General features: G+C 48.9%; 1 protein-coding gene across 6 annotated transcripts in view; it reads left to right on the top strand.

The window, feature by feature from the left end:
• Mapkapk3 (mitogen-activated protein kinase-activated protein kinase 3) overlaps positions 1–12,820 on the top strand; it is a 34,951-nt gene that overhangs the window by 9,507 nt on the left and 12,624 nt on the right. Inside the window, exon 1 of one of the 6 annotated variants that reach the window (XM_006511617.4) lies at positions 1,743–1,915. The exons of the other annotated variants lie outside the window; for them this stretch is intronic. Within the exon in view, the coding sequence (XP_006511680.1) occupies positions 1,859–1,915 (57 nt within the window). The 5' untranslated portion in view covers positions 1,743–1,858. Of the gene's footprint in view, positions 1–1,742; positions 1,916–12,820 lie in introns of those variants that run through there. 6 annotated transcript variants of the gene reach the window in all.

Here is a 12,820-nt window from a genome sequence, read left to right as displayed (position 1 = left end):
CCTCTTGCTCTTTTGGAACTAAGTAGATTAGATTGCTGGGTTTCAACGGTGATAGAAACCCTGCAGGGTGGGAACCTCAGGCTTTTCCTTGAGCAGGAGTACAGCGCACCCGTGCTGGGAACCAGGACACCCTGACAGCCTTTCCAGCCAGCGCAGGACAGACAGAAGTGCTGAGAGGATTGCTTTTGCTTTCAGTACAGGGTTGGGGTTAACCTTGCGCTGTCTGTAGACCAGGCCTTTGTCCTCGCCGCTTCTCTGCAGATGCAGTTTCTTTGCCTCTGTCCCTCCCCTTCCCCCTTTCCCCACCCATTCCTCCTGCTGTGGTTCATCCTTCCACTCTAAGGCCTTGCCCCTGCTTGTTTCAAGCGTTTCCGGCTGGGGCTGGAGCTGGAGCTGGGACGGGCTCCCTCTGCTGCAGCCCACAGGCTGAGGGCAGGGCAAGCTTCATTTTAGTCAGCTTACAGCTCCCCCATTCTCAGGGGAGGGTGGGGGTGGGGCAAGGGCAAAGAGCATCTGGCTGTACCCACCTCACTCCCAATGTCCCCTCCTGCTGTCAGCTCTGACCAGGTGCTGGCAGAACAGCTGGAGTCAGGCGCACTTGGGCTGTAACTTGAGGCGTCCCTGTGGAGAGTGGGAAGCCGACTTTAGCTGCAGTCTCTCCTTATTGGACCTCTTTATGGCCCAATGGTCGGAGATGGTGGTTTGGACAACAGTGTGGTTGGGCACATTATGACTCCTAAGGTTACCTGGCCAAAGTCAGGGAAGGAAAGGACTGAGGTCCTACCAGAGCCTCAAAGTTAGCAGAGGAGCCTAGGAGAGATGGGGTGGACTAAGGGTATGCGGTGCAATCCGATTCTGTTTCTGTAGGGTGGGGCAGAATGTGAGATGCCCCTACACTATCTGGCATGATCCCCAAGACTTTTTAGACTGTATTTAATTACTCCAGTAATCTCAGAGGCTATTTCCAGACTCTGAGTGGCCGGGGCCTGATCAGCTACACCCACTGCTCCATTCCCAAGGGGTTCAACTTCTACTGAGGACCGAGAACTTGTTCTACAGGTTTCCCCACCATGAACAGCCTTCTTCTCAAGATGTGTGTCCTTGGTCTCGGTAGGCAGTTAACCAGTAGCTGGATGAGAGCGCCACTTGCTGCTTAAACACAGTCAGCAGAGTCATCTGAGAATGGTTACCACTCCCCTGTCATGGCTGCAGTCACAGAGGTTCAGAAAGGCAGAGTAACTCACCCACGTTCACAGAGCAGAGTTGTGTCCAAAGCTGGGCTGGAGCCCAGGCTTGGCAGGTGGCCAATTTCTGGCCCTCTGCCACCCTTCCCTGTGTGCCACAGTCAGCCCATCTGTAAAACGAGGGGCTGGGTGCTTTGCTTGGCAAAAGGTCTTCCTTCAGATTGGGACACTTAGGGTGGGCTGGGATCATGAGCAGTGCCAGGGAAGTGGGCATGAGGGAGTCCTACTCTCTGTTGGGGTTGCCCTTGCAAGCAGTTGAGCTGCACGATAGAGTCTGGCTAGAGGATGCTCCAGGGAGCTTGTCCCCTAGCCACTCAGTGAATGCTGTTGCCAGGGAAACGTCAGCTGGTGATGCTATCAGCAGGGTCTGTAGTCAGCTAGGGACAGGAAGCTCTGGGGTTATGACTCAGGTTTGGAGACTCCTCTACATTCTCTCCCAGGGCTCAGTCAAATCTTTGAGTCAGGCTGATCCAGTGCCAGGGAACATCCCCAGAAGGCTCAAGAGAGCAGAAATGATTCACTGTAGCCCATTCCCTTCACAAGGGTGACCCTGGGCAGTGCCAGGTCACCATCCTGGTTCCCAAGAGGACGAGGTCTCTCCCCTTCTCCTGCTCATGGCCATGACTCCATGGCATGGCTGTTGGAGACAGGACATTTCTTCTAGAAGCTGGGTAGGTATTGGGGACTTGGGCATACTCTGGATGGACAGACACAGGACTAGAGAGGGCCTGGGAGTTGGGGAGGGGGTCATGGTGTGCAGGACGCTGGCAGCCTGGACAAGTCACTAGTGCTTCTGGAGGGATCTGAACGCAGAGATGGCTGCCTACCCTCTGCAAACCTGTATGGGGAGCTGTAGGGACGTGGATGGAGCTAAGGGAAGAGGGAAAGATGCTGAGCTGAGCGCTTACAGACTTCAGAAACTGCAGGGCTGGAGGATGGGGTCAGAAGGTCACTTGCAGTGCCTGTCATGGGCTCTAGGCCATCTTCCCTGCCACCACTTCTTTTTTAAAAATTATTTGTTTTATTTATGCACACGGATGTTTTGTCTGCTTGTGTGTCTGTGTATCCCATGCATGCCTGGTGCCCTCAGAAGCCCTGGGAGTGGAGTTACCAACAGTTGTGAGATGCCTGATATGGGTTTTGGGAATTGCACCCAGGTCCTCTGGAAAAGCAGCCAGTGCTTGAAACCCCTGAGCTGTGTCTCCAGCCTCCCCAGCCCCACTTCTTATACTTCCATCATTTCTGTGACATCCAGAATAAGAGAGGCTGTCGGTCCTTCGTCTGGGAGTTACAGAAGTACTGGCTCCCTTTTCTCTGCGGCTGACTAGACGCTGAGTCAGCATGTGTCCTCGTTGCGTGGCCTTGCTTGTCCAGGTCACCCATGCTTAGATGGGGTAGCCACTGTCCCCTTGAGCCCTATGCCAGCTATGTGGACGTCACTACACTACAACACAACTGACCAATTGAGGCACATATTTATGTCCAGGCAAGGATCTGTTTGTGAAGGCAGACCACCAAAAGAGGGACATTATTTCTGAGATCAAAACAAAACGCTGTATTTTCTAAAGTCTCTGTTCATAGGATGAAAACGTTCTCTTTTTTTACTCTGTTGTAGAATAAATAGTGCTGGGGTAGTGTCTGACAAAGTACGTAGGTTTTGTTGTTGTTGTTGTTTTGTATAGTTTAAATCACACACACATGGATTCAGGGCTGACCACTTTGCATTGGAGCAGATGTAAGTTGTGTGTATTCTCTGTCTAAGGGTCAGGGTGGGACCCTGTGAAGTTTCTTCCTGCTGATTAGTATTTAAGTTTTTTTTTTAAGATTTATTTATTTTTATTTATATGAGTACACTGAAGCTGTCTTCAGACACACCAGAAGAGGGCATCAGATCCCCATTACAGATAATTGTGAGCCGCTATGTGGTTGCTGGGAATTGAACTCAGAACCTCTGAAAGAGCAGTTGGTGCTCTTAACTGCTGAACCATCTCTCCAGCCCTTATTTTTATTTCTAGTGTAGTTTTATGTGTATTAGTGTTATGTATATGTGTATTTATCTGCATGTATGTCTATGCATGACTTGAGTGCCTGGTGGCCACTAAGCCCAGAAGAGAGCATTATCTTACTGGGAATCAGACCCCCTGCCTCTGGAAGAGCAGAGAGAGAGAGAGAGAGAGGAGAGAGAGAGAGATTTTCCTCTGTGAACATAGAGGTAGACATTAGGCAGCCCTCTGTGTGTGCGCTTGTAGGACTCCCAGTCTCCCTTGTCCCTATGAGGATCTGAGACCATTTTCTGACCTGTTGGATTGCTCCCGGGGTGCACCTAGCTTTTTTTAAGTTCCGGGAAACAGGGAGGAGGGTGTGAGTTTATCTCAGGGCAAGGCCTAGAGGAAGCCAGGACCTGTCAAGCAAACTTGGAAAGCCATTTCCACCCCTGGAACAGTAGGCCCCCAGTGCATTCAGTGTGTGCTCACGTGAACTCTGTGTGCTCTCAGTCCTTCCTTGAGACCTCCTGGAGAAAGAGTACTGTTGTTGTCTGCACTTTTCAGAGCTATAGGATGGCCTGCCAGTGGTGTGTAGGGAGATGAACTAGCCTTCAGTGTTCAGGTAGGTCCCTCCTGAACCTCTGTAGCCACAGCTGCTCTTCCCCCGCATGACCTGAGGCACTGGAACCCCGGTTCACCCCAACTAGCACTCATGTGCCCTCTCTTGCCTACGAGACCAGTTCTGTTCTCTTTTCCTGGCAACGTTTCTTCCCTTTCCCCAGGCCCACCAGATTTGGCCCTTTTGTCTTTATTTCTCGATTGTCTGGAGCTGGCAAAAAAGGAGACAAACTGAGACCATCAAAATGTAATACATTGGAGGAATCTGTTCTGAGACTTGCTGACATCCAAAAGCGCCTTGGCTCTGCCATCAGCTTCGCATCTTGGGGAGGTTGGGGTTTGGCGCTGTAGCTGCTCCTTTCTTCCCAGAACTCTGATGAGTCGTGGTCAGAGAGATCCCAACCTGCCAGGAATCCTGGCCTTGATCTAGAAGGGGAGCTGTCACAGGGAGCCCTCTGTGCTCCTGGGCTCCCTTGCAGTGGGGAGTCTTCCCCACCTTGCCTGCTCTGGCTCCTGAAAGAAGGTAGAAGAGACGGAACTGAGCGAATCCCCTCATCAAATGCTGCGGTGACTCATGAATAGACTCACTCCCCCCCCAACCCTTGAGGACAGAGTGTCTGTGACAGCATTCCCTGCCAAGGTTTTGGACTGATACCAAGGTAGGGCCAGGGAATGTTTGTGGCATCTGGGAATGGACAGGCCTTGGTAGGAAAAGAGCCGAATCTGGATCCCAGGGACTTCTCAGACTTGGAGATGGACTTTTACAAATCACATGACCTCGGGAAGCTACAAAACTGCTGAGCCACAGTCTCCTCAGCTGAGCATTATGGGTAACGGTACAGCTGTCAAAGGGCAAGAGCTAAAGGGTATAACGTACCTAGGACAGGGCATGGGATCTGCAAACACCTGCCACAGTTGACACATCTACTTAGCCTGGTCTGGACTCAGAAGTATGGAGCCTAGGTCTAGGAAGGGCTGGCTAGGCCTCCTCCCCCAGTTTATCTTTCCCTCATTGATGTTGTAGGAAGATTACCCACTCACCTTCACAGCTATAGGAAGAAGGTCTCTCTCTCTCTCTCTATGTATGTATGTATGTATGTATGTATGTACTTAGAATCCAACAGCTCTGGGTTCTCCCTCTCTCTCTCTTTCTATGTATGTATGTATGTATGTATGTATGTATGTATGTATGTATGTTTGTATGTATGCGTGTATGTACTTAGAATCCAACAGCTCTGGGTTCAAGGGTTGATTCATCATCTGGCTGTGTGACTTTGGGAAAGTCACTTAACCTCACAGAGAGACATCTTCTCCAGATACGGTGCACAAAGTGCGAGATGTATCAGCACAAGTATGGGCTGTGCACCAGGAAAGAACAGTTACTTTGAAAGGGGGGTGCTCACACTGACCCCAAACTGTCCTTCGCTAGACATCCATCTTGGGCCTGGACATTTGGAGGTCACTGGTATCATCTGAGCTGACCTCCCTGGAACTTTGCATCTGAGGAGGGGAAGGTAAATGACCAGGGTGTGACAGAGGACAAGATGTGGTCAGAACTTAATGAAGCACGGCCTGATCTGGAGCGAGGCCAACTAATCCATAGCTGCAAAATTGGTTCCATTAGCTCTCTTAATGAGCTACAAAAGCTGGGAAAATGAGTGCGAGAGAGTAATGGCACATGTCCGAGGCTCTAATTTGAAACTGTGGCTAAGAAGTTAGATTTGACATCATTACCAGCTCTTTAAATAGCATGGGTACTCTTGAGGATACGGCCTCCTCAGGGAGTGCCTGTGTGTGTGGGGGAACAGGAGAGGTGTGACGACTTTGGTTTCATTAGGTCCATGCTTAAAGAAACTCTTGTCAAGCCAGTGAGATGGCTCAGCAGACAAAATGCTTGCCACCAAGCCTGCTGGTCTTCATTTGATCCCCAGTACCCACTTGATAGAAGGAGAGACTCGACTTCAGCAAGGTGTCCCCTGACCTCTCCCACATCCCTACTACGGCACACACGATCCCACCAGCATACACGTGCACAGAAGATAAAACTAAACAACTGTTTAAGAATATTTAAAAGGAAGAGACTCTTGTCTCTGTGCCCTGAAACTGACATCCTGCATGATGCTTGCACCCAGATTTGAGACTGAGACTGTGGCTCATGCTCTCATCAGGCAAAAACAGCCAGCAGGGAACACTGGCAGGTGAAGGGCAAGGGCAGGGCTGTTAATAGCCTTCCAGAATGCCAGGCACGGGGGTGGGGTGGGGTGGGGGGGTCCTCATAAATAGGTTGGAATCAAGTGTGGTGGCATATACCTGTGGTGTCAGCACTTGGGAGGATGAAGAAGGAAAATCCTGAGTTTGAAGCCAGCCTGGGCTTCATCTTATAAAACAAGCAAAAAGGGCTGAAAAAATGAATTCTAGTATTCCAGTGGTGTCTTTTTATAAAGACAATGAAGTAGTTCCCATGGGGGTCACAGTCTCCAATCCCTGTAGAATTGGGAGCCAGAAGGGACCTGGGAGAAGGCTGAGTTGGAAACTTGTCAAGGAGAAAGTGTGGCAGGGCTTGTTAAGGTCACACACACAGAATTAGATTTCATCACAGCATTTTCTTTTCTTTTTTTTAAGGTTTATTTATTTATTATATGTAAGTACACTGTAGCTGTCTTCAGACCCTCCAAAAGAGGGTGTCAGATCTTGTTACAAGATGGTTGTGAGCCACCATGTGGTTGCTGGGATTTGAACTCAGGACCTTTGGAAGAGCAGTCAGTGTTCTTAACCGCTGAGCCATCCCTCCAGCCCCTCATTATGGCATTTTCAAACGTGCTTTGTCTTTGTTGCTTCTCCTTGTCCCTCCTTTCCTACATTCTCCTCTTCCTCCTCCATCCCCAGGAGCCCCCTTTCGGCGTCCATGTCACGTGTGTTCACATGTATTACCCTCAGAAACCTCTCCTGTCCCTTCTGCCCGCTCCCATGGCCCCCTGTCTAATTTTGAGGTTTTTGTTTATCCGTAGCCTCCTCTGTGAGAATATGGCTCCCTACAGGGAAAACGGTATGAGTCAAAAGCTTTATTTTCCTATAACGTTGTTCAGTCCTTTTGCACCGGTGCTTGACCCTGGGCATGCACGTGTCTCCTCTGCGGTGAGAAGTGTTTCCGCTTCCTGTCTGCCCTGGCCTGAGGCAGGATGAGCTCTCTCCTGTGGGCGAGGAGGTGTTGGAGGGAGTATCCAGTCCTTGGCACTCCTGTCTGTCCTCCTGCATAGAAAAGAGCTGGAATCCAAGGACATAAAGGGTCTGGTTAGCTTGTGTGCCAGGCAGGTACAATGAGCTACATCGTCTTTATAGGAGAATCCATATTAAATATGTCCATTTGTACCTTTCTATATCTTTTTCAAAATTACTGTGGACGGTCTTGCTATAATGTTTGACTTGACTTTCATGGGAGGGTTAATACCAATTCCCTTTTGGAGTTTGGTCTCTTGTAAAAAACAGGCGTGTGTACCTGGTTTGTTTCTTTGCCAAAACTTCCAGGAAGCTCAGAATTAAAATCTGTCTTTGTTTATACTTACAAACTTAAATGGGTTTCTGGTAATTTTGTAATTTCATTTTATAGACAATTAGAGGGCTTTTGTTTGTTTGTTTTATTTTATCTTTCCTCCCCTTGGCTTCTTTCAGGATGCTGAAATCTTGTGGTCAGTGGGCAAGGTATTTGGAGATAATGGGGTTTGGAGTGCTTCGTGGGTAACTGGAAAAAAGAGACTCCGGGCTTGTGCCTGTGGAGTTGTGTGTTAGCAAGACACCTAGAGCTTCATCTTCTTGACTGTTCCTGTCCTGATGATGGGAAAGATTAAAAGTCAGCCCACTTCCCCTGGAACAAGCAGGTGTTCCACCCTGAGCCAGAGAGCTGCCGTGCCTGCGTGACAGGGGAACTGGCTGGGGCATGGGGAGGTTGTGGATTTGTTAGCAGGGGTGTCCAAGGAAACGGCCTGTCCAGACAGATAGTCAGGATGCCTTCTCTGTGTGAGAGAGATGGAGACAGTGTGCTCACTTTGATCTGAGAGAAGTCCAGATCCAGAGTAAGTTGAATCCAGGGTTACAGGATGTGAGGGTGGGTGTGTGCCTGCAGATAAGAGGCCCTTCTTGGGCTACAGGAGACTGGGAAAGAACATTTAGGACTGGTTTCCAAGGCTGTGTTTTTTGTTGCTGACATCTCAGCTTTGTGCGGTGATAACCCTGGGAAGACAGAACACATTTCCAGGCCATGGGTAATGGAAGGGTAACAGTTGTCCTGCAATGGAGATAGGACCTCAGTGGGAAAAGACATCTCAATGGAAGTTTCTAGGCTCTGTCTGTCTTGGGCAAGGCTGTCATAGGTTGAGTTGTGGCGGCAAGACCATCATTCTTTTGTGAAAACCTCCTTGTGGCCAATTCTCTGCTAGTCACTTTGGAGAAATTGATTGGAAGGAGTAGTGGGCTGATGGGTGAATCTCGCTCTGAGAGTTTTACGTCAACAAAGTAGAGACTGGAGATGCACGAATTCCCAAAAGTGCAACTCCCACGAATCCTGTACTTTCTGTTCACCTTGCGTATACCTCCACACGTGCACTTTGGCATGTATGCGCACACATTTCTACACATGTGTATTTATCTCCATGTGCTTGTACACCTATTCACACATTTACTTAGTTTTTAGTCTCCTGAGTCTTGTGCAAGCTTTGGCTTTCCAACTTGTGGTCGCCCCTCCCTCTCACCTCCCCTTTGATGCGCTCTCAAAACTCAGTTCTCCTCTTGCAGCCTCCACAGTGAGACTGGAGGCCCCAGGGCAGTGACTTCATCTTCCTGAGCCTCCCTTTCCTTAATCTGCAGATGGAGGCTAATGGTTCCCACCCCGATTGCCTCACAGGGTGGCACCAAGCATTCCCATGAGATAAAGGACGGCAGAGTGCTTTCTAAATTGCAAATTGTTTTGCAAACAAACAGATGCTGCTGTTGTGTTCTTAGCCTTGGAACTGAAGAACCAATCCACCCTGACTTAGGCTTTATTTGGGTGGGAGAGGGCAGAATTCTGAGGTGCTGTGAGGGGGTGGAGCTAGCTTTTCTGAGGCCTAGTTCCACCTGGGGATGCCAGAAGGGCACCAGTAAGTCCCTGGCTTGCTAGGGTCTGGCCATCTGGCTGCCAGTTCTGAGAGCAGGGGAGAGAATTTGGCAAAGGTGGATGAGGGGAGAAAGCAAGGTGGAAACCATTGTCTCTAAGGTGTAGGCCAGAGAAGTGTCAAACTCAGTGCTTTGCTGGGCTTCAGTGGGGTCCAGACTTCAACGGCTGCCAGGAGCCCCCATTCCTCAGAAGGAAGCCAGGTAGTACATGCATGCATGTGCACGGAGGGCCTTCTATGTGTAGCTGTTTGCATCTGTTGGGTATCAGCTGCAGTGGTGGAGCTGCCCAGGTGTGTCATGCCTGACCCTCCAGCTGTGATGGACCCCTGGGGACCCCAGGAGATATAGGACTGATGTGAAGCAAGGTTCTGGCCTATTGGTTTGTCATAAGCTCTTTCCCTGATTATTTTGTTCCTCCCACAGCTGTGACTGGGCACACTGTTGCCCATTCTGAATAGAGCTGAGTGGGCTCTCAGGGGTGTGGCTACGAGGTTTTCCCTCCATGGGTGGTGCTGTGGCAGTGGCTACAACAGGTACTTTGCAAGTAGGCCCTGTCCAAAGGCTCTCTTTGTTTCTAAGGCTTACAGTCTTACAGTTTTACATTTGTGGAGACGGAGGCCCAGAGAGACAAGGACATACTAAGGATAGAGACCAGGGCTTCTGTTCCTGGGTCTACGCTCATTCTCATGTTTGGGGACACCCCCTGCCATTTTTTTTCCCCAAGACAGAGTTTCTCTGTGTAGCCCTGTTTGTCCTGGAACTTACTCTGTAGACCAGGGTGACCTCGAACTTGAGATCTGCCTGCCTCTGCCTTCCGAGTGCTGGGACAATAGGTGTGTGCCACCACCGCCTGGCTTGGGGACACCTTTTAAGAAGAATCATGTAGAATCATGCACCTGCATGAATGAAGTCAACTTGTGGTGGGGACTTGAGTAAGCTCTCATGGGTCCCTGGAAAAGGAAGTAGATGCTAGTTTGCCAGGGAGAATGGAGAAGGGATGTACAGAAAATTTAGCCAGGATGTCACACCCGACCTTTGTGGAGCCCGCCTCTTGTTCTTATCTTGTTCTCATAATGCATCACATCGTGAGAGTCTCCTTCTTTCATGGATGTAGTCACCTAATTTGCAAGTAATATCAGAGACAGGGTGGGGCTCTGTGCCCCAGGACTGGCAACCAGAGGTGATCAAGCAGACGGACCCTGCTCTGTGGGCTTACTGGAAAGCTCAACCAACTCTGTGTTTTGAGAAGTTCCATTTTGTGTGAAGGGGCTAAACTCTAATTCTAGGAAGAAAACCATAAAATCCACTTGAGCAAACATCCTATGGCAACCCACCCTTAGCAACAGCCAGTCAGGCTACAACAGCAGAGTCAAGGTATATACAGATAACCTAAGACATGCTACAGAAAATAGATAACCTAGCCATCCTGTTTGTCAGATGGTTTTGCCGCTATGTTTAGTTCTTGCAGATTACACCAGAAATGCAGGGGTTTTTTTTGTTGTTGTTGGTGGTGGTGGTGGTGGTGTTTTTGGTTTTGGTTTTTTGAGGCAGGGTTTCTCTGTATAGCCCTGGCTGTCCTGTAACTAACTCTGTAGACCAGGCTGGCCTTGAACTCAGAAATCCACCTGCCTCTGCCTCCCAAGTGCTGGGATTAAAGGCATGTGCCACCACTGCCCAGCCTAGAAATGCAGTTTTGATATATTAACTTGCTGATCCATATGGAAATTCCCTAAGCTTGATGTAGCTACAATAAATAACCTGCACTCCAGACTCGAGGCTCTCACTTCTGATCTGCTGTGATAGTGACTGTGAGTCCTTGCTCACGAGCTTGCAATAAAGACCCTTATGTGTTTGCATTGGAATTGGCTCCACTGTAGTCTTTGGGGGGTGGGGATCCCTGTGAGTTGGGTATAACATCTTGGTGTAGTGGCCAGGAACCCAAGATCCCCAGGACTCCTAACTGAAGGGTCGGAAGGCCGACTGGTGAGGAGACATCTCATTGTTGATCTTTGTGTCAGTGCCTTGTCTGTCGATTTGTGTCTGTATGCCTCGGCTGTCCAGTTTTTCTTGATTATTCATGGTAGGAGACTACTAAAGAGGATGTGGAACCCCGATATAATGGACATACTGGAAGGTTGTAGCCACGGGGGCTTGGATGACAGTCCAGAGCCTGGCATAGGGGACGGAGTACCCCTGGTGTTAATTTCTGGGATGGACAGAGCAAAAACATGGAGCCCTGCTACATAGCTCATGGCCACCCATCATCCACTCTTCATTTTCTCCTCCAAGCAGAGGGATCTGCTGGTCAGACTTTACAACCCCCAGTGGCTTTTGAGTGTGGCATTTTACTATTCTGTGACTGAGACAGACGAAATGAGAAAGACTGTTTCCACCTCAATCGACTTGGTCTTCGGGCATTTTAAGGAGGACAAGGTCCATGGACACAATTTGTCAATGAAGGTTAGAAAAGGGAAGATGAGTGGCTGGAGAGATGGCTAGGTGGTTAAGAGCACTGACTGCTCTTTCAAAGGTCCTGAGTTCAATTCCCAGCAACTACATGGTAGCTCACAGCCATCTGTAATGGGATTTGGTGCCCTCTTCTGGTGTGTCTAAAGATAGCTACAGTGCACCCATATAAATAAAATAAATACATTTTTTAGAAAGAGAGAGAAAGAGAGAAAGAAAGAAAGAAAGAAAGGAAGAAAGAAAGAAAGGAAGAAAGAAAGGAAGGAAGGAAGGAAGGAAGAAAGAAAGAAAGAAAGAAAGAAAGAAAGAAAGAAAGAAAGAAAGAAAGAGAGAGAGAAAGAAAGAAAGAAAGAGAGGGAAGATGGAGACTTTTTTGTAAATCTGACTGGCTTGCTTATAACATAGATGGCCCCCCGGAAGGTACCTGCCAACTAGATATAATCTAGAAAGTCCACAGAAAGGTCTTTGCATATTGGACAGGTCACCCTGACCAAGTGCCCTATATTGTGGTCTGGGAGGGCTTAGTTACTAACCCTCCACCTTGGGTTAAATCCTTCTTACCAGCAGGACCTGGATCCACTGTATTGGCCATGACAGAATGCTCTCAGTGACAGTGGCCTCTCCCTCCCCTGTTTTATAGGGTGGAACAGACGAAGATCTCATTTCCCCCCTCCCTATCAGCCCCCTTCCCAGCCAGTACAGGACCCTACCATAAAAGAAGGATCTGGAGAACCATCATGTGATCAGGAACCAGTTACTTCCTTTTTTAGTGCTTCAGTTTCTTATCTAAAAAAATAACGATAATTATGTCCTCTTTGCCTAATATTTGTATCATGTTCAGAACAAAGCCAGGCGCACTGGAAGCACAGTATCTGTGTATATTTGTTTAAGGAGTGATCAAAGGGACAAGCTAATTGTAGGCTGTGAGCATTTCAGCAGAGGAGGTAGAAAGGACTCTGACGCAGGAGCTTTCTGGGGAGCTGGGAATGTTTTCCATCTTGATGGGGGTGTGGCTCCTAGGGTGTGTGGGATTGTCTAAACTCATTGAACCAGACCTGTGAGGCCTGTACACCTTAGTGACTGTAAATTATACTCAATAAATAAACAAACTACATGGGCAGAAAGAGAAAAAATAAAGGGCAAAAGGGAACTGTTGGAGTCCTTTCTAGGAAAGATGGTCTGGAGGGGTCATGGAAGGAGGTAACTTTAAGGGGAATCTTGGAGGAGGGGGAGGATATGGGGAGGAGGGGAGGAGGAGGGGGAGGAGGAGGGGGGGAGGAGGCTCTAGCTCTGGGGAAAGATGATGAGGAAACCTAGATTTTATGAGATTTGGAAGCTGACAATGTAACTCCAGGTGGG

This window comes from Mus musculus, chromosome 9 (genome assembly GCF_000001635.26).
Source record: "Mus musculus strain C57BL/6J chromosome 9, GRCm38.p6 C57BL/6J".
Classification (NCBI taxonomy): domain Eukaryota; kingdom Metazoa; phylum Chordata; class Mammalia; order Rodentia; family Muridae; genus Mus; species Mus musculus.
Note: the sequence above shows the minus strand (reverse complement) of the source record. Positions and strands in the feature narration are given on the sequence as shown.